The 27,807-nt window shown below is 39.6% G+C and overlaps 1 protein-coding gene across 1 annotated transcript; it reads right to left on the bottom strand.

The window, feature by feature from the left end:
* Positions 1 to 62: 62 nt before the first annotated feature.
* Positions 63 to 24,827, bottom strand: PSAP (prosaposin). Its single transcript, XM_014068288.2, has 14 exons — positions 24,669 to 24,827; positions 19,443 to 19,579; positions 17,516 to 17,590; positions 16,303 to 16,428; positions 15,874 to 16,068; positions 14,925 to 15,068; positions 14,149 to 14,205; positions 9,739 to 9,852; positions 7,613 to 7,708; positions 6,384 to 6,564; positions 6,071 to 6,234; positions 4,485 to 4,565; positions 3,919 to 4,026; positions 63 to 1,925 (listed from the first exon to the last, which is right to left on the bottom strand). Exons 1-14 carry the CDS (start codon positions 24,712 to 24,714, stop codon positions 1,890 to 1,892), a joined length of 1,560 nt encoding a protein of 519 aa, XP_013923763.2. The 5' UTR covers positions 24,715 to 24,827; the 3' UTR covers positions 63 to 1,889.
* Positions 24,828 to 27,807: the final 2,980 nt, after the last annotated feature.

Raw genomic sequence — 27,807 nt, 5'->3', positions numbered from 1 at the left:
TCTCAGTGTATTAGCTTCCAAGTTAATAATTAAAATAATTTTTTAAAACACTACTGACAAAATGTAGTTACATCTTTATTGAATTACAGAAGCTTCAGTGCAAAAAGAAAAAAAAATAGAATAGAGCAGTTTGTTAAAGCAGCTGCTTATTTTCCCAGCTCATTTCTGAATGTAATTATTGTGCAAATCATATTTACATTAAATTGTAAGAATTTGTCCAAAAAATATGAAATCGTTTCCTTTCAGCAAGAAACAAGATTCTATACATAAATGTGTTTTACCTCACAGAATGCCATTTTTCTTTTACAGGGGGTGTATTATATTTTCCAACAACAAATAATCTCTTATAAAGGAGATGTTAACTACAATGCTACACAACAAACATTCATATTAATTTGCTGTTGCTTTTCATTATATGCTTATTTTAAAGCAGCAAGAATTTGGAGCCAGCAGCAAACAAAAAATAATAATGACATATCAATCTGAAGAATTCAAGTCAATGCCCTCAAAAGTGCACCCAAGATATATAAAATTAAAAAATATATTCCTAACTTTAACAATAATGCAGAGGTTGATTATTTTAATAACTTCATTCTACAAATCTGTATTTTAAACAAAATCAGAAGTCCTGGGGTTTAAGGGCTTTATAGTTCATTGATAGATGTTCAACAAGCGGTACTGTTTTTGAGTTGGTGTGCTTGCTACCCATCCCAGTGAACCACAGCTGTCTTCAGGCAAAAGTTATGACTGCCAGTGAACATTTTGCTCTAGACATTCTGATTTATCCCTAGTATAAATCCAAGAAAATGCCTACTCAGGCAAGTAGAGGTTAACTCTCTAGAGCAATGGTCCCAAATCTTTCTGGCTTGGAAAGTGGTGGACACGTGGAGCTTCGTGCACATGTGTGGACTCCCACCGTTTGAGCAGCCTAGTAGTGGACCACAGCATGGGGTGGGGGAACCTCTTCTGTAGCGAGACCAGTTGTTAAGAGACAATCTTAATAGACAATTGTACAATCCACAGGAAAACAGGTATTTTTTTTTCCTACCAAGCTTCTTTTTTATTTTAGTTTCGGGAAATACACTTTACTGAAATGGAGGGAAAGAGCTCCGTGCACTAGGTGGACCAAATTAAGTGCACCTCTGGTTTTTCTAGGTAATGATTTACTGTTGTTTGTTGAATGAGAAGCTGCTAAATTTGTTTCAAAAATAATGGACTGATCTTTCGTAAGCATTTCAAACTTGCACTATCAACGAGCACTGCCTGCACCTTAGGCTGTGAATGAACATACATTCAGTATTGGCTACACAGGCGTTGGGACTTAAGAGCTTAATTATGACGTAATTGTGGGCATTCCGAAGTCCTCCCTTTGGAAGGAATGGGACTGACTCTGTCTAGGCAGTTTTAAGCCAGCAGTTAAGAATTTATTTGGAAGCTTTGTCTGCACAATAACTGTTCACAAAAGGGTATCAACAGCTATTTCAATAGAGAGCACTACAGTCCCATGTTTTAGGTTTAATTATCAGCAAGAATGTTTTTTTTAAAAAAAAAACAAGTAATTAAAATCCAGACACACCAGCACTGTCCTTAGTTTACTTACATATACACACACTTATTACTCCTCCTCCTCAGAAACATTGAACCCAATTGACCAATGACTGGCAGTATGTTCTCATGTACCGCAAAGGTCTGGAGTTAGAAATATCAGTAAGTCAAAACAATGGATCCTTCCACAATAGTAGCACGGCTACTAAGCGATTGATAAAAAAGGTACTTGAAATGGAGAGGGAGAAGATCAAGACACTAAGATTTAGCTTTTACTAGCCTAACCCTTGGCTTCCATTTTCTTCCAAGAATGAAAAAAGAGCTGGCCAAAGATGATGTATCTTCTAGTTCCACACATGGCGCTTGCAGTGTTCAATAGCCTGGGAGAGAAAAAGGGGGAGAGAGAGGGAGAGAAGAGATATGCAAAGCATAATCAGAGGAGACATAATTTATATCAAGATTATGCACAGAGTGCCTGGAAGTCATTCCAAAGGATTTCTGGGATTCTATAAAGTTGTTGCTTATCAAATATTTACAACTTTTGCAACCAACATCAGAGTTTTAACTTGAGTCTCAAATCTACCCTGGGAAAAAACCTAGATAATCAGTAGATGGCAGGAAAGAGAGACAGAAACCATAAGGCTTTGATGCCATCTAGTGGTCTGAATTCCCCACAGCTCAGCTCTGATAGCCTAAACACAACTTGGGTTCATCTAGCTTGCAACTTACCTTTCCTGCCATCCTGCTGGACACTGCTGTACACTGAACCATGAATTCCAGTTTATGCTATTAATAATCACAAACTAATGAGGTTGACCCCTTATGAACAACCCTACTCGTGTTCGCTTAAACCATGGGATTCACAACAAAGAGGGAGGGAGCTGTTCCAGAGGTGGACAAGGGCCACTTTATTTCATTTATAATTTTATTTTATATTCCAGCCAAATGTGGCACAGTAGTTAATACATTTCAAAGTGAAATAATTTAAAATTTTCTGGAACAAAAATGTCCACTTGCCATCACACAGATAACAGAACAGGCATAAGGAATGCCTTCCTAGGGAAGATACATGTGGCACCAAGTCCCTAGATCAGGAGTCTCAAACTAGCAGGATCACAGGAGGTATCACTTTTTTCCCCTTTGCTAAACTGGGCGTGGGCATGGCCAGCACATGACACATCTGGCCCGCAGGCCCCTGCCTTAGATGACATTATGGTCAGCATTTTGGCCTGTCATACGGGTGACCAAATGAACAGGTAATAACATTTTTCTGATTCATCCCCAGCTTGACTATGGGTAAGATTAGTTTGCTAGTACAATACTAAAGCAAATCAAGGAATTACAAAGGGGGGCTGGCATTATCTATAGAAATTATTTTACTCTCACCAGGCTTTCTCTCCATTTCAGTATCACTCTAGAATGTTTATATCTAGTTATCAGGTATTTGGGGTTCTGATGGTATACACTACTCATCCTGCTCGACCACCCAATTGATAGAAATGACACCAGATTAATCTTCTCCAGACTACTCAAGGCAGGATTGTCCTGATCACATCAATTTATGACTTCATGGTCTACTCCCAGAAGCTAGTTGATTCCAGCGATGCTGGACAACTTTCCAGCTTACATGCAGGTGCTTCTCTTGAAGCCTAGATTAAGATCCATGAAGACAATGGAGATGATCTGGCCATAGGACAGGGCTGATTCTGGACATTTGGCATTCTCCTTTGCTATGCACAACCCATTCAGTTTCTTAGTATATCCCTCAGCTGACAACAACAAAGCCAGATTAGAATGCAGATAGAAGAAAACTCACATTTGAGGGAACAATATCTAAGAGCTCATTACTGATCTTATTCAGTACAGACAATGGAAGAGAAGCAGAAACATTTCATGCTTTCACTATTGCATCCTGCTCTGGTAGTCTCTCATGTTGGAGGATGTGATGGACAAACCTTTTCAATGACAATACTGTAGCTTTGGAATGAATTCTCCAGTAAAATATATCAGGTGCCACATTTTTAATGTAGTTAAATGGGTTTGTATTATTAAAGGCATTTTTAATGCACAAGCATGTTTATTTTAAACACATTTGTTGTTTAGAAACATTTTTAATTACTCAAGATTCTCTATTTACTTGTTTTGAGTAAAGGCAGAACCTATTGGGTTTTTGTGGCATTCACCAATCCCAACAATTAATTTTAGGTGCATAAACTGCACCCCTACTGTATCACTTAGCACTAGGATCTTACTCATGCCTTCTAGTAATGTGCCTGCCTTGTAGAAAGCCTCTTAGCTGGCATAAGGAAATGCTGCTTGTTGGGTTTCTGTCTTTACCTACATGCCTGCTCAGAAGTATATAAAAATACTTACATTACACTCAGTTGCAGTGTCCATGTTCTTACACCAATACCCCGGTCCTCGGACACACAATTCCGATCCCAAAAGAGATTTAGTGGATGCTGCGCAAACTCCCAGTTTCTATGAAGTGAAAGGTAGTAATTGCAGTTTACTGTTTCACTATAATAAAAGTGTGATCAGTCCGTTCATTTATTAGGATTTCTACAAAGAATTCTAAAGGAATCAAAGAAAACCCTATCATTACGACAGACAAGTTATGCCTTGGTTGAAGTAAGGGTCAGAAAATAAGATAGGAACAAAACCCAGTTTTTCAAAGGGCATTTTGTCAGTATCGCCAACATCTCGTTCCTATTTTGCTTTAATTTTGCATTTGCGATTTGAATTAGATCAATCCAGAATTTAAAAAATCACTTTAACATAAAGCATTATTGCGTTTTCTTTGGCACCTGCTAGTCCATAAATAGCTTTGAGTTGTGATAGTAGATAGCCAAGCATTTAAATGCCCAATCAATATTTATTTAATGGTACATACACTGAAGTGTAGTTCATAAGTAAATATTCTAACTCACGGTACTTACATTGCAGACAAAAGTAGGATCCATCATTTCTGCGAGAAGCTGCACAACTGTTGCCTCATATTGCTGCACAAACTGGACACACTGTTTATAAAAAATTAAGCATCGGTGAGAAATGGAATAGGATCCTCTACCAATTGATTAAGTAACTCAGATGGAAATTTTTCAATTTGTTATATCAACTGCTATCTAGCCAAAGCTACTGTTGATTTCAATGAGATATTTGATATGTGTTAGATTACCACAATTAAATTACAGACCTAATCTAACCAAATAACTTATTGGTCACAAAGTTAAATACATTCTCTTATTTATGAACCAGAATCTGGTCCTTCAATAGAAAGTGAGATGGTTGTAAGGGAACATGTATGTGTGTGTGAGAGAAAGAGACACAATGAAGATTGCTAGTTGTTGCCACCTCATTTAGATACGTTCTTCCATGCAGTGTCCTGTGCCATCTTTTTTGCCAGACAAAAGAGATTGTTTAAACAAGTTAATTTTTCCTGGGTTGCTTTTTTCCATTGCATATCATTTCCCTAAAAAGTAATAACTGTAAGTTTACTAACAAGCTCAGCTCTGTGACTGCAATTACAGGTAGACTTTGTGTAATGACTTGTTCAGTGACTGCTAGAACTTATGATGGCTCTGAATCAGGGGGACTTATGACCAGTCCTTGTAATTGCAGCTGTTGCCAGCATTCTTACAGTTACGTCATTGCCATCTGCAACCACCACTGCCAGCGTCTGATAGGCAAAGTCAATGGGAAAGCCAGGAGGAGGTCAAAGTAACCATGCAGGATTACTATCAATGGCAACTAGAACTGCCAGAATTGCCATTGCGTGAGGTCATGTGACTTCGGCCTTTAGAACTGTGTTGCTTAGTAATAAAGTTCCAAGTCCAATTATTGTTTGTAAGCTGGACTGCCTGTGGGTGATTAGAACCTTGACTCCTACTTGAAATTGACCAGACCTCAGTTGGTATCAAACTGAAGGCTTCTGATAATAGGCCATGACATTTGATGGTACATCCTGCACTGATTCTGAGTTTTATTATTATTACTGTCATGTTTGCAAGCAATCACTAAGCAAGGAATTACTGCGTAAAGAATGGGTATAGAAGTATGATGCATCCATTGATTTTTGAAACAAATCCATGAGCATCATATAGATAGGTGAAAAGCAAAGGAATATTTCAAACCCCTAAGCATCATGTTTGTAACTTGCAACTTGAGAACAAACAGCACCTCACTACAACTTATTTTAAAGCATAGAAGTGATCTGCTTGCTACTCAAAAGAAGCAACCCCCTTGTTACAGCTCAAGGCAACTGTTTATTTATATTATTACATTTTAAAGTATCATCAGCTCAGCAATCTAACAAACCAATTAAACAGATGTTTTCACAACACTCTGCAATGATTTGAAAGAGCCTACCTCTACCACGCAGGAATTTTAAGTGTCCAGTTTGACACTGGTGGTGGAGATCATTACAAAGCAGAAATCATCACTCACTCTGCTTTCATAGATTAGCTTTTCAGAAGAAGTCATTCACAGCAGTGCAGTTTTTAACACACAATAGCATGTTAATTACCTGGTCACTAACAGACTGCGGTAAATAGTGGCAGACTCGTTCCAGAAATACTTCAATCTCAGCAGTGGTAGCATTCTTAGCTAGTTCCTTGTCCGCATAAGCAACGACCATCTTGCACACATCACAGATATTTCCCAATTCTGATTGCACTGGAACAATTTCTTCTGAGGGTACACAAAGCAAAGGTGTTTTATGTCAAGTTAATGTCTATATTTACATTAATGGAACAAAAAATTTGCAATACCGGAAAAGTAAAATTCAAACCAAACACAGAAGCATTGATTATGTAGCAAAGGATTATTCGAGTTCTTACCAGCTGGTAAAATGTTATTTGTGCAGCATCTCAGCATCACACACACCATTTTAGGACTAGTAGCTTCCAGCAACATGTCAAGAATAGACTTCCCATAAACTTCCACAAAGTCCTTACACTCCTCTCTGGATTTTTCAGGTAGCACTAAACAGACTTTCTCCATTGCTTGTATCATCTCCTCCTAGTACAAACAAAGGTAACTATTTTGAGAGAATTCAGGCATCATAAGTCCTCTAGGCATCTGCTAAAACTAGCAATACACAAAATAAGTATGGTATGGTTCAACGGTACATTGAAATGCAGCATTAAAAAATCAAGATGAACTCCTCTGGCAATCCTCATCCATATATAGCAGCCGTCACCAACTGATGGTCCGAGGACTACTGGTGGTCCGCGAGAAAATTTTGGTGGTCCATAGAAAAAATATTTACATTTTTTATATTGCACTAAATCAGGAGTCCTCAAACTACAGCCTGAGCCAGATATGTGCAATGAACACTTGTGTTGTTACAGAGAATCTTCCCCCATCGGGGTCTTTTTGTGTGGGTCAGAGGGGGGCAGAAATTCCGACTTGGAGTCTGCTTCAGCCTCCTGGTGTAGGGCTTTGGGCGAAGGCTGGAGGGAAGCACCACTGGTGGCAAAGAGCTAGAGGGCCTTGTTCCAGTGGGACTGCATCATGTACTTGACCTTACACTCCTGCAGGTCTTCCCTCTGCTTGAAAAGCCTATGCTCGTAGTCCTCAGTGAGGTGCTTCTGCTGAGCCTCCTTCTTGGTCAGATCCAATTTGAACTGAGCCACCTGTTTTGCCACCTTTCTCTTTGGAGGCTGTTTAGCTCCAAAAACTGCTTCCTGTTGGGGACCCAAGGAGCCCAGGAGGGGGCAAGGAGTGGGAGGGGAGGGGCAAGTAGAGGCTAGCAAGGCACCCTTTGACGTGAGTGACATCAAGTTGACCACGCCCTCCCAGTGACATGACCATATAGCCACACCCACCCAACCAGTAACTACGCAGATATTAGTTGTCCGCGGAATTTAAAATTATAAATTTAGTGGTCCCTGAGGGCTGAAAGGTTGATAACCCCTCATATATAATGCCACCACAAAGAAAGCCATTTTGTCAGAAGCCACCTGTCCTCATTTGATCATACTAGATGGAGCACAGCTCTTGGAGAGCAAACTGTATTATAAAAGGTGATATTAGCAGTCTAATTTATTTCATGGTACATGCATACCTCCGTCTTATTGCTTTCTAGAAGGCTGGCCACCTCTTCTACCATGATAGTACATACTTCACAGAGAGAGAATGCTTCCTTTTGACTCGGGTTGGTCTACAATAAAAAAAAACATTATTTGCAGTGGTTATTAGCGGTGCTACAAGTAACCAAGACATCAACAGCCACAGAAACATGAAACAGCAGTTGGGGCGTACTCTGCAGTATATATTGGGTCACTGGAAATTGAACCTGACAAGAAAGGATTACCTCACTAGTTAAGAAGGCAAAACTTAAAACTTCCTCCTGTCACCTGAAGGAACCACTCTTACATATTCTGACTTCAGTATTGGCTATTCAATTGTTAATTATAAAATTAGCAACTACTATAGTATCTGTAAAAGGGACATAGTGGCTCATTGGCTAAGACGCTGAGCTTGTCAATCAGAAAGGTTGGCAGTTTTAATCCCTAGTGTTGCGTAATGGAGTAAGCTCCTGTTATTTGTCCCAGCTTCTGCCAACCTAGCAGTTCAAAAGCATGTAAAAATGCAAGTAGAAAAATAGGAACCACCTCTGGTGGGAAGCTAACAGCACTCTGTGCGCCTTCCGCATTTAGTCATGCCAGCCACATGACCACAGAGACGTCTTCAGAGAGCACTGGCTCTCCGGCATTGAAATGGAGATGAGCACTGCCCTCTAGAGTCAGAAATGACTAGCACATATATGTGAGAGGAACCTTTACCTTATAATATCTGTACAATAATTAGCACAATGTAGTAAAATAACTTGTCAACCCTTGGGCTACTTCATTTCTTTCTAAATTAGGGCAGGACTGCAGAATCCCCCCCCCCCCCCGTGTCCAGAAATGTAATTCACATTAAGTCAAGATTCCATTCTCACTCATTTTAACATGAAAAGAATATTATAGCAGTTTTTGCACAATGGGCCAATACATCATGGCGCTCCCTGTACCTCAGTGAAGGTAAGTCCATGCCCAAAGGGAGTAAACTTTTATCGATTTGATAGTACTTTATAAGGACTTTCATCCTTATAAAATTCATACATACAAGAATCTATTAATGGTAACCATTGTTGGTATTATGGCTGTTGACAAAGGCTCTACATTTATGGGGTCTGCTGTCAACAGGAAGGAAAGGCTGCTCTTCCTGGCTACACATACCAGGTAATGTATTCTTCAACATTCTGCTAAATGTGAAACACGAAAAAAAATCCTTTTATTTTGTAAGAGACAAACAATCAACCTGTTATCCCTCTGAGGTACTTTAAGGGTATATTCTCAGAGTCTTACTGCAGCCCCAGCTTGAGCCAGATGCATTCATTGGCAAAGCTTCGGCTTGGGCAGAAGTTTGGAAGCACACTCTTTTGTGCTAGATGAAATATGGATCTGGCCAGAGTTTAAAAGCCTTAAAACCACTTCATTCAGCCAGAACACAAACAGATCCCATCAGAAGACACCCCTGGACCCCAACTTTCCAAATCAAAGTTAAGGCTAGCAAAATGGCTGACCAAGAAAAAAAAACTATTTTTGTTAAGAATACCGAAGGTCAAGGCCCATGGAAAGAAACTAAACCACTGTTTAGTCAGAAGAGAGTCCAAGAACACCAAGCCACCACCGATAGTTTTCTTGTACATACAGTAGTTTATTTCCAGGCCCCTCTCCAGCCCTTAAAGGTCAGGGACCCTTAATGCTGGTGCCACCAGCTTCAGTTTTGGAACCACCAGTGGGGTCAAGTCAACTGAAAGATCTTGACGGTAAAAGACTAGCCAAGATTAGACTCTTAACAACCCGTAAGAGCCATTCAGAAATTGCTTTGTTCAATTTTCAGGCTACCACAAGGCTCAGTGTATTGTTGAACCTTAGGACAGGCTGTCCAGGCATTTGTGATGAAAATTTTATGTTTCTGGATCTTTTTCTTCTATTTCATGTTATTCTAACTTACTAAAGTTCATCAGGAGGTTCCCTCTGGGATTTTTTCTTAGATTTTCTCTCCTTTATCATCTCCAGGCTTCTGATCTCTCTCAGATCCATAACAGTAATCACATAAGTTAAAGCTATTCATTCTTTGAGACATTCATCTCCTTGCTTTGGTAAAGTGACATGCAGATAACTAAGCACCAAGTCTTACCTCAACTGGCTCTGTCTTTGCTGGAGAGATAACTTTAGCAGGCACCAGAGTTTGGAGGGGTACAAATTTCAGGGAAGAACAAAATCCTATCATGTTACAAATATCCTGTGGTTGCTGAAGACATAAAACACCAATGTAAGTTATTTCTATAGTCTACAAGGTAGCAAATTCGTTTTAATATCACTCTAATTTCATGAATGTAAAAGCAGCCCCAGATGCCATGGAATAGTATAGATGTTATTATTTGTACAGGAAAGGAAGAAAAAGCATTTTGTTTCAAGCCCAAAACATGGTGTCTCTCTGAAGTTCTGCCAAATGCTCCAGACAGGTGGTGGTTCAGCAGAACCAAAATATATAGAGTTTTGATTTTTTCAGGTTTCAATCAACCCAAATCCATACTGCTCTGTACATAATTGACTACCATGTTTCCCTGAAAATAAGACCTCCCCAGATAATAAGCCCAATCGGGCTTTTGATTGCATGTGTTAAAATTAGCATTCCCCCCAAAATAAGCCCTCCCCGAAAATATTGCAACACAGCAGCAGCCATGAGGTGACCACGCTCGCCATCTCAAAAATAATAAGACCTCCCCAAAAATAAGGTCAAGTGCTTATTTTGGGGGGTCAAAAGAAAATAAGGCTGTCTTATTTTCAGGAAAACATGGCAATTTTGCTTCTTTCTCTCCTCTTTCTATGTGCAGTCAAAAAACTGACCTCCCCACTCTACTTAGTGTCTTTCCTGCCACTCATGACTGCAATTGTTCTTGCTTTCTACCTCCCTGAAACATTTTTCCTTTCGATATGATGCCTCACTATATGTCCAAAAGAAAAATGCCTCTATCTGGATATGGTCTACCTGAAAACTAGCTGTTAACCTGAAAAAAGTGGTTCACATATAGCTTGTTTTGTATATCCTTAGACATTATGTGTGCTTTCAGGTTGAATTTCATTCATTTTTGGCATTTCTACGCCACAGCAGAACAAAGTTGAATCAAACAACCTATTTCAGCAACTTGCATGTGTCCACAATTGATTTACAAAGCTAAATACTTTTAGAACAAATAGAAGTGTAGATTATGCGCTCTTCCTGATGTTTCATAACCGTCCCTTGGTGCAGTATTTTTTTTTAAAATCGGTACTTCAATGTAACATGAGTGTTCTACAAAATACATGCAGTCATTTTACTAAATTCAAGCACTATTCTGGTTAGAAAAGAAGACAATTTCTAGCAGTCATTCAGTGCTATACAAAAGACAAACCCCAATTTCCTTTCGGTTAGTATTTCACATTAAATAGTTTAAAAACAGTCTCTAATTTATAACTGTACAGGAAGAGGATAGTCTAGATTATCAATGAGAAAACAATGGAAGAATTCTGAAACAATTTCTGCAACATTCCTCACTAAAAGCTGGCTGGGCTGCTGCAAGTAACAATTCATCAATATCACAAGTCCCCTGCTACCCTATAGCCAAAGTAAACCAGTTGCAAGTAGTCCTCAACTTACAGCCACAATTGAACGCTCAAAATCTCTGTTGGTGAGACAGCTGTTAAATTAGTTTTGCCCCATTTTACAACCTTTCTTGCCACAGTTGTTAAGTGAATCACTGCAGTTGTTTAATAACACAGCAATTCAGTGAATCTGGTTTGCCCATTGACTTTGCTTGCCAGAAAGGTTCAAAAGGTCCCAGGACACTACAACCATCCTAAATATGAGTCTGTTGTCAAGCACCTGAATTTTACCACGTGACCATAGAGATGCTGCAACAGCCATAAGTGTGGAAAACATCATATGTCACTTTTTTCAGTGCCATTGCAACTTCAAATGGTCACTAAACAAGCTGTTGCAGGTCGAGGACTACCTGTATTCAAACATATATATTTCAAAATTTCCTGATCACTTCTGAACTCAAATATGGCCCACATGCTAAAGAAATATAAGACAGAATGTATACAATTTCAAGAGTTCACGTAATTGCTAAATACCTGTAGCTGCTGCAGCTTCACCTTTCAGAAAAGTCTCATTGGTTTATATAACTTTATACCTGTTAATCATTCATAAAGGAGTTGGCTGTCCCAAAAATTCCCTCCTCTGCAGTTAGCTTAACAGTTTAAGGAATAATTTTAACTCCTCCTACCTTCTCCTACCATAGCAAGTCAAAACAAAATTTAACTAGAAGGGAGTAGGTCATTGATGGCGAACCTTTTTGGCACTGAGTGCCCAAACCAGAGTGCACGTGTATGCTGGAGCACCAGAAACCCAAAGACCAGCGGGCTGGCATGAGCATGCCTGTTTTTGGTCATTTTTCAGGCTGTTTTCAGACCGCTTCCAAACCGTTTTCTAGTGCCCGCGAAGACCAGTTGGCCAGCATGCATGCGCACGACAGAAACTAGAAGAGCAGCCACCTCTGGCACACCTGCCACAGGTTCACCATCATGGGAGTAGGTTAACTAAATAAACTGCATAACTGTTCAGTTTATTTTGATCACTGGTGTTACATCTGAAAACTACACAAGTAGGTTGCCATTTGAAAGTGATTTGGAATGTTTCCTTCAAGGGAGTTTGGCGACCTGGCTCTTTATGGGACAGATCACTATTACATCCATCTGGTCTGTTATGAATTCTCAAAGTTTTAACCACTGGTATAGTCATTTTCATAGTTGCTAATTTTACTTGGTTATGAAGTGCAAAGTCTACAGAAATCAATTACAACTGGTTTTGGCTCCTGTGAATTATTCTCTTTTTTTCTCCCCCCAGAGGAACCAGGAGAACAAACTGGAAGCATTCTTTTTTGTGTGGGTAACTAGTTTGCTGTCATGTCTGCTCTCAAATTGCGATTCTTGGCTAAAGCAGTTTTGGCTACAAACTAATTTGTTAGGTCTGAACCAAGTGACAAGGTACCATTAACCTGACAGCAGTGAAAACTTCCTATGACTTCAGTAAATAACAAGAAAAGGGATTTTGTAGGGCCATTATCTCATCCATAGCTATGGATTACTGTAATACTCTGAACAGGCTTATTAAATAGGACTTATGAAAGATATGAAAACCTGTTTTGATGTAGTGGTTAAAGCATCAGGATAGAAACTGAAAGATTATAAGTTTTAGCCACACCTTAGATACAAAGCCAGTAACCTTTGGCCAGTAACTCTCTCCTAGGCTTAGAAAGAAAACAATGACAAACCAGTTTGGAACTCTAAGGCCTAGTCTAGCTATCACCAAGAATAAAAAACTAACTCCAAGGTAGAAAAGAAAGCACTTAGCTCTTATAAACAGAAGGTAACGGTGGTTTAGAGAATGAGTATCAAGGCATGCACTTTTACCAAACATTTTCTTATGAAAGCATATCATAGTTATATATAAGAGTTTCCAGACCATCTTTGAAGTAGTCCAATCGTTCTATTCTCCCACAACCAAAGAGATGTTTCCATACCATTTACACACAAAAAGCCAATATACTAAAGTATGATGCCATCTCTATTTAGGCCGAGAAATGTCCTCCTCATTTCAGAGTTTTCCTCATTAAGACATATAATAAGTTGGCAAACAAAACACCACAATCCGAGTTATAAATACATGCAACATGCATTTGCCAAACCAAACCATGACAGGTGCAAGGTCCAAAGAGGTTTATTTAGGAAGCTCAGCATCTATGGCCAAATCATATCCTAAAACTATCTGGATCATTATGGCTTCAGGCCTTGTGGAATTTTCTGTGCATTAATTTTAGTTTCAAAGCCAGGTAGTCAAACAGGCTCATTGTCTGTTTCACAATGGCCAAGATTTCATTTTAGGCTCAAAAAGGATTCTTTCCACAGCCGCTCTGTCCCTTGAATCTGTCAAAAATATCACTTATCAACTATATTAGGAAGAGATCAAGCCACACTCTCTAAGTGGAGGGAGGAAGTTTCTCACATACCTGCTCCTGCTGTTGACAGGATGGTGAAAAAGAAACACAAGAGAGTTAAACAACTGGAAAAACAATCAAGCATCTAAATGGTTCACACCATAACTTTTCATGCAAGAAGAGGGAAGGGCCAATTAACTATAGAATGATTATTTTTGCAAAATAAATTTTCTTCAATATTTATACTTTCTGAACAGGCATAGACAACTGAATGCCCTATGAAAAATGTTGTGTTGCAGTCAACCCAGCACGATTCCGGGTATAAATATCATTTTGTCCTTGCTGCTGCATTCCTACAGAAATCTTCAATATAAATAATCTCAAGAACTAAAAGAAAATGTAGCCTGATGGGACATGATAGTTAGTCCTTAAGTAATTAGATAATTAATCCAAAATGACTTTTGATGCTATCAGACCTAGTTAAGACATTTGCTATAACTCCAATGGCAGATTTTTTAATATATTTTTGGACCAAGTTAATAAAATATAGGAAATATTAATCTTACCATGTGCATGATCATCTGAATAGCCAGGGAAGAATACTCAGAAATGTAGCCTTTGCACTATTAAAGAGGAAGAGAGACATTGGAGATAGTTGTTATTACACAAACTGCAAAATATGCCAACCACATATAATCACTGTATTTCATTATGTCAAAGAAATGTACTGACTTCAACAGAAGAATTTGGGACACACACACACACACATATTTTTATCTGTACAATATGAAGGAAGGCATACGTAATTGCATCTTACATTTCTCTCGTGACAATTAGGATATTAAATGGTGACAGCTCATCCAAAGTTATTCTGCAATACAAGCCGGGATTCAAATTTCCAGAATCCCCTTAAAGTTGTTCTTACACATTCTGTACAGGCTGTAAAATTTATTTCATATTGTCAGAATCATATTTTACATTTATATTACTTTTAAAAGGAACGCGATGGCTCTGTGGCTAAGACGCTGAGCTTGTCGATCAGAAAGTTCGGCAGTTTGAATCTCAAGCGCTGCTTAACAGAGTGAGTTCCTGTTACTTGTCCCATCTTCTGCCAAGCTAGCAGTTATAAAGCATATAAAAATGTAAGTAGAAAAATAGGAACCACCTTTGGTGGGAAGGTAACACTGTTCCGTGCGCCCTTGGCGTTTAGTCATGCCAGCCACATGACCATGGATCTTTTAAAGTGGCACCTTAATTTCTAAATTGACAAAGCTGTGGAAATGAAAATGCCAAGCCATATACTGTATTTCCCACTGACATTAACAATATTAAGAAAAATTACCAAGTCAGACAAAGCAGGACTCAAATGTTCACACTGTTCCTTGGCATGTTCAATTAAAGAACTAACAAAAGTTGAATTGTTCCTCACGGCATCTTGAAGATCTGTTACCAGCTGAACACAGTCATTACACACATTTCCATTGCCCTGCAGGTAAGCATGAAGCAAATCGTAACTCAATATGTCAGAACATCAGATGGCTATATACATTTTTAAAAAATTAACATTGTGTTATACATTCTCTGCCTTCAGGCACTAGAATACACCGTCTGTGAAATCTGCTGCCAAATTCATTGCTGGTGAGATTTTGGGTGAATCTACTTATATTGAGTAGTTCAGACAATTTTACCCTGCAACATTCTGACCCATGTCATTTCCTTTTCTGTGTCACTGCACTAGGTTCTTCTAACAAGATTTAGTAAAGTTATACTTGGAATAGTGATATGTTTTATTCAAAATCAGCAGTACTAAGATTTCTAAAACAAGAATTTAGAGGAAAAACATATAGTCTTGTTGCACTGGATCATATTTAATAATGGATTTTATAGATGCATTATGTTTACTTGTTTTCCATTTACCTCTCAAAATACTCTGAATTAACCACAATTATTTTTACTTTCGAGTTTCCCAAATATTATCCCCCTTATCCTTTAATTGGTTCAGTTAGATAACATGTATGATACAAGTTAAGGATTAAACAGGATTAAGGAGTAGATTTTGCATTAACACCACTTGAAGACTGGGAGAAGTATACATGATTAAATCACGTTTGCATATTTTGAGTTCCTTATTGCTTTTAATTAAGGTAATGGGCTTAGAGAAACCGTTTTAGGTTTGGATATTTATGAATTTCTTTATTCAACTGTCACCAAGATAAAAAGTTAATAGCAATTTACAGATAATATATGTTATTAGCAGCACTAATAGTCCATTTGCAATTTTAAATTCCCACCTTAGTTTCTTTCTTAGGTTTATCCTGAGGATAAAGAAGAAGTGGCACATTAGCCATGAAAGGAGATGCCAGTTCAGAGAAATCTAGTGCTGGAATTTTGTTGGACTGAAGCTGATTTTGTAATTTTACTTCTGCCAGGTGCTTCTGAAGAGACTGACATAATGTGAGTGAACTGCATACAACTTCAGGATTCTCCTAAAGAGTAGAAAATAACACAAATTTACTTGTTTTCACCTATGTTAAATGCAGCAGAAACTTTGCAGCTAAGTACCCCTGAAAACCAGATTATCAAATCTTCAAGAAACAATTAGACTTCTTATTATTGCACATTTTTTTCAATATACTTGTTGCAGTGAATTTTGGAATATTGAGTTACGTAAGAAAAATGTAATATATTCAGTTGCTTCTGTAGCATGAGTGAATACTTACAAGTTCTGATTTGACCATATCCAGAATATTTGGCAAATAAGCCTCCACTATGTCCTTGCACTCCTCTACCATGTCTGATTCAGGAAGAAATTCACAAATTTTGTTGAAATATTGATCTATTTCTTCCTATGACAGAAAATAGACAGGTTGGTATAAACATAAAGGAACATTTTCTCACTTTTCTCATCCAGGAAGAAATACTTAGATAATTTTTACATCATATTAGAGGGAGAGAGGGAGAGAGGGAGAGAGGGAGAGAGGGAGAGGGAGAGGGAGAGGGAGAGGGAGAGGGAGAGGGAGAGGGAGAGGGAGAGGGAGAGGGAGAGGGAGGGAGGGAGGGAGGGAGGGAGGGAGGGAGGGAGGGAGGGAGGGAGAGAGAGAGAGAGAGAGAGAGAGAGAGAGAGAGAGAGAGAGAGAGAGAGAGAGAGAGAGAGATGGGCAACATTTTTGGGTTGGATATCACAATGTCTGCTTATTAGTCAGTAGGCCACAAGAAGTCTTCTAGCAATGTGGTATATTAAAAGAGGAGGCAAGCCTGAAAATTTTCAACCTTTTTAATATAATTTTGAAAAAAATTCAAAGGCAGCAATGGGAACATTTCACCCAAAAGTTGCTTTGCATTCCTATTCCTATTCTCATCTTTCAAACGGAAAATGTTACACCCAAACTGGTTATTTTGACATTAAATTTTGGTTACATGGTTTTAGCTATATATTACCCATCTCTGCTATGGATTCTTTGCTGGGGGCATTAGTACTTTCTACAAAAAGTAATATTAAATATGCTGTGAAAGTAAGCAGAGGCAAATCTTTACAAAGCATCATATAAATATTCAGATGATTTAGCTTTTGTCATCAGCAGGAAAAGTAGAGATGTTTGCATAGCTGATGATCACTCTTTTATTGTGCAATGGAAGGATTTAAAGGAATTTTTTATACTGTATATTTGACTAATATCTTTCTAAGGAAGGCACAAGCTCATTTTTGTACTATTATGAAAAAATATAGGCCTAGGAGCTCCCACTAAGAATGAATGCAATCCAATATTGGCATTTTAATACCAAAATACTCCTTCTATTTTAGGAAATGCATTCATGGTAAACCTTGGTTGAAAGGCATGTGTCAACATAGTGGGGAATCCCCTTTTTAAATCCTGCATTTTGCTTCTTGAATAAAAGTATTAGGATTTTTTTTTTAAAGAAAAGAATTCTTACCATTGTATCATTGCTCTTTAAGAGTTTCCCAACCACTCGTACAATTTCTTTACACAAATCACAGGGAATACTCTCCTGAGGAGAAAAATACCTTTTGTTAAATAAAATGACGCTTAATTTTTAGACCTGTCAAGTATAATCTAATGAAAATCCAGTTAAGAGAGTCCTGCTGCAGATGCTACTTAGCTTTAAGTGTTATTCAAGTTCGTGTGCTAGCACAAACACACTATATCAGCGGTTCTCAATCTGTGGGTCGCGACCCCTTTGGGGGCTGAACGACCTTTTCACAGGGGTCGCTAAGACGATTGGAACTCTAAACTTTAAACTCCACCTCACGTTCCTCAAAATCCCTTGCAGATGGGCTCTGGAGTCATCGCCAGCCGCGCAGAGCATTGGCGCAGCTCCACGCCATAGAAAACATAGGTGTGCACTCACCCTGTACAATTACAGCCTGGGAGATTTGGTAATGGCGGGAAAGTGTTCTCACTCTGACAAAGCGCTGCCTTGTCTTTCACAACCGCCTTGTTTCCAATTGGGGGAAACAAGGCAACTGTGAAAGATGTGTGGGGTCCAGAGCCCATCCGTGCTGCCGAGGATGGGCACCGGACAGGATGCCGACAAAGCTGGGAGCCGGGCTGCGTGTGAAGGAGCCAGCGCCTGGGGCGCCCTGAAGCAACACCAGCCAACATGTCCCACAAGAAGAGCCCCAGAGGCAAGGGCGGCAGCCTTTAAATTAATTGAGGCAGATCCCAAAACATCCTTTATAAGAAATGCAAGCATCTGCCCTTATGGGCTGCAAAACTAGTAAACACTATTTACTGTTTCTTTTACAAAAACTACCACAAGTGCATCAAACAACTCCTGCTGCATCAATATGACCAGAAAAATTCTGTATTGGTCTACTGGTAGCAAAAACCGTAAGCCGCACAGTTTTTTTGCAATTACTAACGAAATCGCAACCTGCCACTCCTCGCACTCTGCACTACATGATACCCCTCCCCCCACCGTTCGTCCAGTAAGGTCAGGGAGGCGTTGGGCAGAATTGGGAGGGAGATTTTCAAAAAAGCGCACCAAATATCTCCCGCGAACTGAATCGGCTTTAATAAAGCAATTACCTGCTCAGCTTTAGTTCCCTTTGTGAAAGTTAGAATCCGCAGCTTGAACCCGAGAAACTATTAATCCTTCTCCCATTAAGTGCTATTCCATCGGACCTCCCCATTAAAACCAATCGGAGGAGAAAGCCTGTGCGCTGGGGAGGGAAACTGCTCAGATGGTAGAAGGGACGGGAGGCAGGAACGGAGGAGAAAGCCTGTGCACTGGGGAGGGAAACTGCTCCATATATAAAGCGCACCGGGTTATAAGCCGCACTGCCGGTTTTTGATCAAATTTTAGGATTTTCAGTGCGGCTTATAGTTGTGAAAATACGGTACGTACAATGTTGCAAAATTTGGTACCTTAGCCTTTTAGGCCATTTCCATGAATTGGCCACAACTGTTACTGATCACAATATAATTCTTGTCTACCCAAGTCTCAATCACTGAGTAAAGCAGTAGTTAAGCAAGATGTCATGTGATTGCCCATGTGATTGATTCAACTGCAACTGGCACTCCTGGTTGTGGTTGTTAAGTGATGACATAGATTGTTAAGCATAGTTCCAGGGAGGAGTGTGGTGTACTGGGGGGAGGGGGGGTAGAAAAATTCAAGCAGGATTTTCAGCCCCTGAAGAAAAGATACTCCTGCACTTATTCTGGGTGCAGAGGGCAATGCTTTAGGTGGGGTGCAGAAACAGAGCTCAAGTCTTAGTGGATCTGAGGTCCATTTCTCCATCCCGCCAAAGTTCAGCTCCTGTCTACATAAATAAGGAAACGTCTTTGGCAGGCTGCAAAAACAGAGCTAAAATCATCAGCAAAGCAATAAAATAACTTACCACGGTAGGCTTGTTCCACACATTTTGCTGACAATGTTTAACTGCTTTGCAATCAGATGCAGTTCGCAAATTCTGGCACCATACCTCTGGACCTTTTGTACAGTCTTTCTTCAAAAGCAGGGGAGTTGTCAAAGCAACTGAAAATAAAGGATAAATGCATTAGAATGCATTAGATCATGCCTGTCCAACATTTTGGTCTGCCGGTGCCACACTGAAGGAATCTTGGGCCGCATATAAAATATATAATACAGTTGATGTATATCAAAAACATAAAGGAGGCATGTTATTTATATTTTTAATCATGATTTTGTGGGGTTGCATTAGAAGCTATCCAGGGCTGCAGGTTGGACATGCCTGCATTACGTTTCATTCCAGTTTCATGCTATATTTTTTTTCCTAGGCTTAAATAGATGCAGCCAAAAGTGTTGGTACCCCAAAGAATCCCAATTTACCATTCTCTACCATGTTTCCCTGAAAATAAGACAGGATCTTATTTTCTTCTGACCCCCCAAATAAGTGCTTGGCCTTATTTTTGGGGAGGTCTTATTATTTTTTGAGGTGCAGGAGGCAGCGAGAGTGGTCACCTCATGGCTGCTGCTGTGTTGCAATATTTTTGGGGAGGGCTTATTATTCGGGGAGGTCTTATTTTGGGGAAAACAGGGTACTGTATAGTCCAGAACAGACACTTTGCTTTTGAAGTATGATGTAACTTTTTCTTGTAAATAATAAGATAAATGAAAATTGCACTTTTTGGCACATCTTAGAAGTTAAAAAGGCATTGTTGTAGTGATCTTTCAAGACTATATAATTAGTGTCATAGTTGACTTCAAATCAGTCAATCATTCAGCCTATTTGGAGAAAAGTATTTAATCAGCCATTTTGTGCCACTTTGTGTAGCACAGTGAAAATGGGCAAGAGAAAGAAAAACAGATGTGGGGGGGGGGGAGAGAAAGTGTTAGCCAAGAACAGTAAAGGCTACAAAATGATTATCGATGAACTTCATATTCCTACAACCATGGCTACTAATAATATCAAGCAGTTTAAGGTCCATGGAACCATAGCTAACCTCCCTAGATGTAGCTGCGAGAGGAAAATTGATCCCAGGTTGAACAGAATACTCATAGTAGACATATTATTAGTAATCATAGTCATACTAATAATAGAGATATTATTATCAAGTCATATTATCTGTTGCCATATGATTGAAAGTGGCGTCATGGTAGAAGACCCTACTTCTGAAAGACAGACTTATAAAAAAGCCAGTCTGAAGTTTGCTAAAATATATATTGACAAACCACAGTACTTCTGGGACAATGTTCTCTGGACAGATGAAACCTTTTGGGTAAGTCACAGCAGCTCTGTTCATAAAGAAAAAACAATTGTTTTAAAGAAAACAACACCATACCTACTATGTGAAATAAACAAGGCGCCGGCGCCATGATGTTAATGGGGTTGGTTGCCTTGCTACTTCTAAGTGCTTTAAATCTATGTAAAATACAATGAAATCAGAAGAATAGCTAGGCATTTTGGAGCAAAACATAATGCCCACTGTTAGAAAACTCTCCGTTATGGGTATGGGCCTTCCAACAGGATAATGACTCAAAACATACAAAGATGGTTGAAAAGGAAACATTGGACTGATCTAAATTCATCTGCTACAAATCCTAATCTGAATCCAACAGAACAACTATAGAAAAGGCTGAAACCCACAGTTGAGAGAAGGAACAAGCTTAAGACAACTGCAGTAGTTTGTTCAAGATGAATGGGAAAAATTGCCAGTTGAGAAATATATATTCAGACCTATAAAGTATTTGATTGTCTCAAAAGGTTGTGCTGCAAAAATATTATGTTAAGAATACCAATAATTATGCCCGTGCTATGTTCATTATTTACAAGAGTATGTTAAATCATACATCAAAATATTGGTGTTTGCCTTGTAAAGAAGAATAATGGATGCTGTTTACTTGGGTCAGCGTCAACTTATTGCCTAGCAAATTGGAATTCTTTGGGAAAAAGATGAGTACCAACATGCTTGGCTGCGTCTGTTGCCACCAGGAACCATAACTGAGCAGTTACAGATCAACAGCCAGTGAGGAATGATTTAGAATATGCAAGAATCTCTTAGCAATAATGAAAAACTAATCTATACACAAAGTTAAATTCCAGGATTCCACCACCACCACCAAAGCTCCAGTATTTGCAATCAACAAATCTAAAGGGGAAAAAAGACATACTGCCAATAAAGATATCTTGTATTTCTATGGACAGGAGAAAATTTATTCACTTGTATTCATTAGGAATGCTAATCTTGCTCAAGAATAATAATTTTACACATGCTATACTTGAATCTGTTCAATTCTTTGGTTTTTTAAACAGTGTCATGTTGCATAAATATAGAATGCAATTTTTACACTTATTGCATAATTGCTGCAATTCGTTACCCAAGGTTGAACTATTTACAGCCATAGAGAGCCTTCTCTGTGGCTGCTCCGACTCTCTGGAACGAACTCCCTGTGGAGATTCGAACCCTCACCACCCTCCAGGCCTTCCGCAAAGCCCTCAAAACCTGGTTGTTCCGACAGGCCTGGGGCTAAAGAGCTGTTGCCCCGTCTCGAATGGTATGACTGTTGTGAGTTTTTAAATTATATATTGTTATGTTGTTGTTTTTAAATCTTTGGTCTGTATTCCCCTCCCGGGTACGAGTTGTGAGCCGCCCTGAGTCCCCTTCGGGGGAAAAGGGCAGCATATAAATTTAATAAATTGAATTGAAATTGAATTGAATTTAAAATTACTAAAATCTGTGGGCAGATAACCTAAGGAATAGTGTGTGTTCTGTTTTCTAAGTAAGAAAATAAAGACTGCATTAAAACAGTTTTTGTTCTTTTCCTTCCATTCTATCAAGCCCAATTCTTAGAAACTGCCTGGGCAAGCCTCTGCAGTTTTCTTGGCAAGGTTTTTTTTCAGAAGTGGTTTGCCACTGCCTTTTTTCTAAGGCTGAAAGTGGTCAGCCCAAGGTCATCCAGCTGGCTTTGTGCTGAAGACTCACTATTCCCCAGGTTCTAGTCTGATCCGTTAACCACTACCGCAAACTGACTCTCAAGTGCTTCTTTCATTACATTTCACTAAATTCTATAAGCCTAGTTGACTTTTTTTAAGCATGATTAAGCAGTTCAGCTTTTCCTTGGAGTTGTAGTCCAGGATTAACCGGATTCATCCAACCATGGAAATTACCGAATGACTTTAGGTTTGTTATTCTCTCAACATATTTCATAAAATTGTTGTGGGTGATAAAAATTTAGATATAGGAGTGCAATCAATTAGCTTTCATCACCTTTAAGTCAAGGATGACGGATTCACAGTAATTATCACCTTAAAGATTGAATTAATGAAGATGTACACAAACATCAGAGAAGTTGTGGTTAGCAATCTGCTTCTAAAACAAAAACAACTGCATCCTCCAGGGTAATTTTTGAACAGATGAATACACTTATCCCCCCCCCAACACACATTTTGGTTCTCAATGTGCCAAAATGGAGTAAAACCACCCCATATAGCCAACATTCAAATGCTAACAATTCCCAAGCTATACAGTAGTCTATTTTCTGCTGCTCTTCCATCTATTTTATTCAGAACATTTTAACATTAAGTTTTCATAGGAAACATTGCACTGATGCCAAGGAACACTTTGTAGAGGATTCCTCAGCTGTTATTTGGCCGATACAAAGCCTGTTGGGTAAACTCAGTATCCCTAATCCCATTTAGGCTCCTTTATCCAGGGGAGAAGATATCCTGGAGAAAGAGTAAACAACCAAGAAACGCCTTACTTTTGCCTTAAAAAAAAACCAGGGAAGTCAGGTACTTCGGATATAATCACAGCAGAGAACCAGCGTCCTTGTTCAGAAGCAGCACAAATATCAAAGGGTGTTAAAAAACCGTAAGCGGTTCTAAAGTACATGATTGCACTTGTATACTGTGGCTTTTTAATGTTAGTGTTAAAACAGAACAAACCGAATATATTGGAAGGTAATAGAAGTATACCGAAGGGAGGAGCAGGAGGGTGAAGAGGGGGAGAGAGAGGAGGAGGAGAAGGAAGGGAGGGAATGGATTAAGAGAGGGAGTGATAGGGTTAGGGTTAGATAGAGGGGGAGGGGAAGTAGGTGTAGAGGGGTATGTGAGAAGGAAGAATGAAAGTTGGAGGGGGTTGAAAGAGGGTGTATGGTGGGTCAAGGTGGTATATTGGGTTTGTATTTTAGGGGGCATTTTCTATATAAGTGAGGGCTGTGTTTATTACTCAATGTTATATGCCCCGGTTATGCACAGTAAACATGTGATTGTATAGAATGAAATGGAAATAAAAAATATTATGTAAAAAAAAAACCGTAAGTGGGACGAAGAAACTGACAAAAGCCATTGACAGACAGCAATTTTTTCTCTCTTTTCTTTTCTCTTTCTATCTCTTTCTCTCTCGTGAAATTACAGAACCCAGGTCCTCTGTCCCTCAGTCTGGGGATTTACAACTCCCATCGTCCTTTAAAATAAATGTATTTATTCTCTCTCTCTCTCTCTCACTCACGCATTCTCCATGGATATTGGGATAAACACTACTCCAGAGGTGAATGTTTGACTCTTTCTAACGTAGAAAAGGGGGGTTAAATAAAAAAATTAAAAGGAGGGGAGAAAGTAAATCAATAGCGCCAAAAGGAGGGCAAATTAAAGGGAGGCAGACTAGGATTTTTCCAGTCGCGATGCGGAAGAAGGGCAGCTGCTCGTACTAAGGAAAGGGTCGGCAGCCAGGCGACGCCCTCCTTCTCTTTCTCTCTCGGGTAAACAAGAATGCCGCCCAGTCAGCTCTGCGCAAGGCCGGGGACTCTAACCAAGGCAGGCCCAAAGGACCAGCAGCCCACTTTCAGCAAGTGGCCCAGGAAGGACGCGAGACAGCGGCCCAGTGCCCTCCACAGCCGGCAATCCTCGCAACTCCCAAGCCCAACTTCGGTTGAGGGTCAGCGGGTGGCTCCCAAGACCCTGAAAGGTTTGAGGCGCCTAATCCTGCGAAGGCCCAGGGCGTGGAAACAAGAGTGTCGGACACTAGCGGCCTTTCACCTCCTCTCAGGCCAGCCCCGGCTGGGGTGCGAGGCCCAACCCTCCACTCGCTCGCCTTCTGAGGTCCCCGTCTGGTAACGGAAACCGAAATAAAAAAGAAAAAGGGCGCGCCCACCCCGCGCTTACCCGCAGCCAGCGAGCAGAGAAAGACGGGGAGAGCGAAGCGCCTCATTGTGAGCGTCTCTTGTCAGAGGTTCCTCCGCCTGCAATGCGGGAGCATCAGCTGAGAGCCGCTTTTATACCCCGGCGCTCCGGGGGAGAACGACGACACGCGACTTCTGCGCGTGCGCCGCGGTGGACTGGCGCTGGCGGCAGAAGCCGGCTCTCCAAACGTTAAGCCTTGTGGTTGCTTTTGCGCAAGCCCAGTGGCGAGAAAAGTGGGAGGGAAGACCGCGAGCCGTCCCTTCTTTCCTTCCTCGGAAACCTTCGCGGTGTGCGCTTGCGCGTTTCTGTCTCCTTTCGGTTTGCGAAACCCCCCTCCCCCTCCCATCCCATCTGCTGACGCTGACTCATCTAAACCTTCGGAGCCGGGAAGGGGGGGGGGGGAGAAGATTTGACGTGAAGTCACGAGACTGCCAACCGGCCTGAAAAACAATCATTATACATCCTTTTAAACAATCCCGCTTATTTGTTAGTTGCTCGATTTTATGGGTGCTGCTTGCTTGGCCGGCCCGCAGCCTTCTAAACCTCCCGTTTGTCTGCCAACCAAATCAAATTACAGAATCCATGTCCTCTGTCCCTCAGTCTGGGGATTTGCAACCCCCCATCGTCCTTTAAAATAAATGTATTTTTGTAGAATTAATATATGGAATATTATGTTAAAAGATTGAAGAATCAATATTAATTTAACGAAGGATGTTGCAATTTTGATTATTGTTTAACAAAGATATTTGTAACACTGTTCAACTGAAGATGGAATGATTATATTAAAAAAAACCCATTAAAATAAATATAAAAGCAGATTAAACAGAATATGCATGCCTAAGAATGGAATCTGCAGTGAAAATAAACTTGGGAGCGACTAGAGACTGTAAATGTTGCTGCATAATGTGTTACTCCCTTAAGACATCTTAGTACTCGCCAGAGGAAAAGGTTAGGCATAATTGCTTCTTCAGTACCTGGATGCTGTTATTTATTTTCTAGAAGCAAATTGCAAACCACAACTTTCTTTTGTTTGTAACCTCCCTCATAATTACTTAGTGCCTCCAGTTCTGTATTATATATTATATACCTCAGATATTTTTGACTCTTGTGTATACTGTGTGACTGGTGGAAGTTTCTTTATCCTTGAGGATGTCCCCTAATTTTAATCTTAATAATGCCGTGAGGTAGGTTAGGTTGGGAGAGAATTTTCCTTTAACAACCATACATATTTTGTGGACAGTGAATTGTACTGGAATGTACTTTTTACACAATGCTAACAATAATACAATTAAATATACTTAATCTTTGTCTTCCAACTTCTAATCTTAATATACACATTGTAATTGTAATAGATTCTTTTATATATCAGTGTATATATACTATTTTCCTAATTTGTACTCATTTTTCCCCATTTGTTGTTCTGTATTCACATCTCTGTCTTTAAACAGTACCATTCTCTCTACAATTCTTTATCACTTCCCGTAAATATATTTAAACATCCATAACATTTCTTCATACAATGTGTTTATTCTCCCCTGCTGAATCACTAATGTTTTAATATTTTAAATATTACCCAATGTTCCACCATAATTCCAATATCTAGATTTGGAAATCTCAAATGTCAGGGGAAACAACTGTTTCTTCTATCATGTTTGTAATTTTAATTCAGCAAACCTAGTAGAATTTAGTGGCTTGTATGAAAAGAACAAAAAAATATGTTATTGTAAGTGCTTTTATATTTGCTTTGAACCTTGATCTTCCTTCTTAGAATAAGTAACAGCTTTCCTAACTTTTAAAGTATGGTTTTGTAGTGTTTTGGAAAATAGTTATGACCCTAAGTGATAAAAACTGCAACAACTATGGAATGAGCTCAGAGTCAAGAATGCTGGATTAAGCCGGGGTGCATTGGTCTCACTATCTCCATACTGCTGCTATTTCTTTAGTCATGTGGTGAATCACATGAGAAACCAGTGTGTGTTAAATGTGATTTCTTACTTTTAGAGATGGGAGTATCTGGTGAGTGAAGGGGATTTTTAAAAAGGTTCCAGGTTTTTAAGAGCTATGCTGCTGTCCTTGGCTTGCTTTCTAAATATGAAAGATTTAATCAATGTGCCTTTTGTGTATTATCGCTCTAGATAGAGATAAGGCAAATCTTGCTATGTAATAGATCAAATGTAACAACTATTGAATGTCAACTAGCAGACTACTGGAAGATGCAGTCTCTGTTCCTCATTTGCAAACATTACAGATAAGCTCCACAATTAGTCAGTAGCCTTCTCCTGCTCATTTCTCACCCATCACCCACTAGCATGGTTAGAAAAAATATCTGAATTTACATTATTCAATTTAAGAGAGACCTGTGATTCTTCTTTTATTTATTAGGGTTTTTGTATCCTGCGTAGGAAGTTAAACCCCCCCTCCTAGAAAAATGAAATATCCTAGGAAATATTGAAAAAGGCAGAATATTATATTTCCCCAGATAAGAAATGGAGAAATATGTTTTTAGGTAGAAAACAGACTCAAACTTAATAGCCCCCATCTTTGTCAATGGGCCATTAAAAGGCTTGAACCAGTCTATTCTACATAACAGAGATCTCCCCCTTCAGCTCCAGGATGAGATGGGATTAAGGCATGCTAGTATAAGCCCTTTACCCATCTCACTACAGGAGACCTGGGAAGAAGCAATGCTCAACCAAACTTGGACTCAAAGCAAAGCCTACAGAGTTGCCCTTGCATGGCCCCATGGGAGTCTGATAACCAATCAGAATACAAGCTCAAGATCAAAGGCCAGAGGGCATAAAACCAGGGACTTTCAGCATCTTGCTCTCTTTTCGTCTTCACTCAACATCTGGAAGCATGTGATCTCCCTTTTCTGTTCAGGAGCTCAAGCCATGTGATCCTATCCACCATTAAACCATCTTCCCAAACAGCCTCCATGTTTTCAGTGTCTTTTTCCCCACTTGGAACTGAACCCAGAAGGACATTTCTTCCAATACTTGCCTTTATTATTTTATAAGTGACGCAAGGCAGGGAACATACATAGTATTTCTTCTTCCTCCTATTTTCCCCACAATAACAACCCTGTGTGGTGGGTTGGACTGAGAGTGAAGGACTGTCCCAA

The sequence above is a fragment of the Thamnophis sirtalis genome, unplaced genomic scaffold, assembly GCF_051295495.1.
Source record: "Thamnophis sirtalis isolate CommonGarterSnake01/CBP01778 unplaced genomic scaffold, rThaSir2_p1.2 scaffold_15, whole genome shotgun sequence".
NCBI classification, from domain to species: Eukaryota; Metazoa; Chordata; class Lepidosauria; order Squamata; family Natricidae; genus Thamnophis; species Thamnophis sirtalis.
Note: the sequence above shows the minus strand (reverse complement) of the source record. Positions and strands in the feature narration are given on the sequence as shown.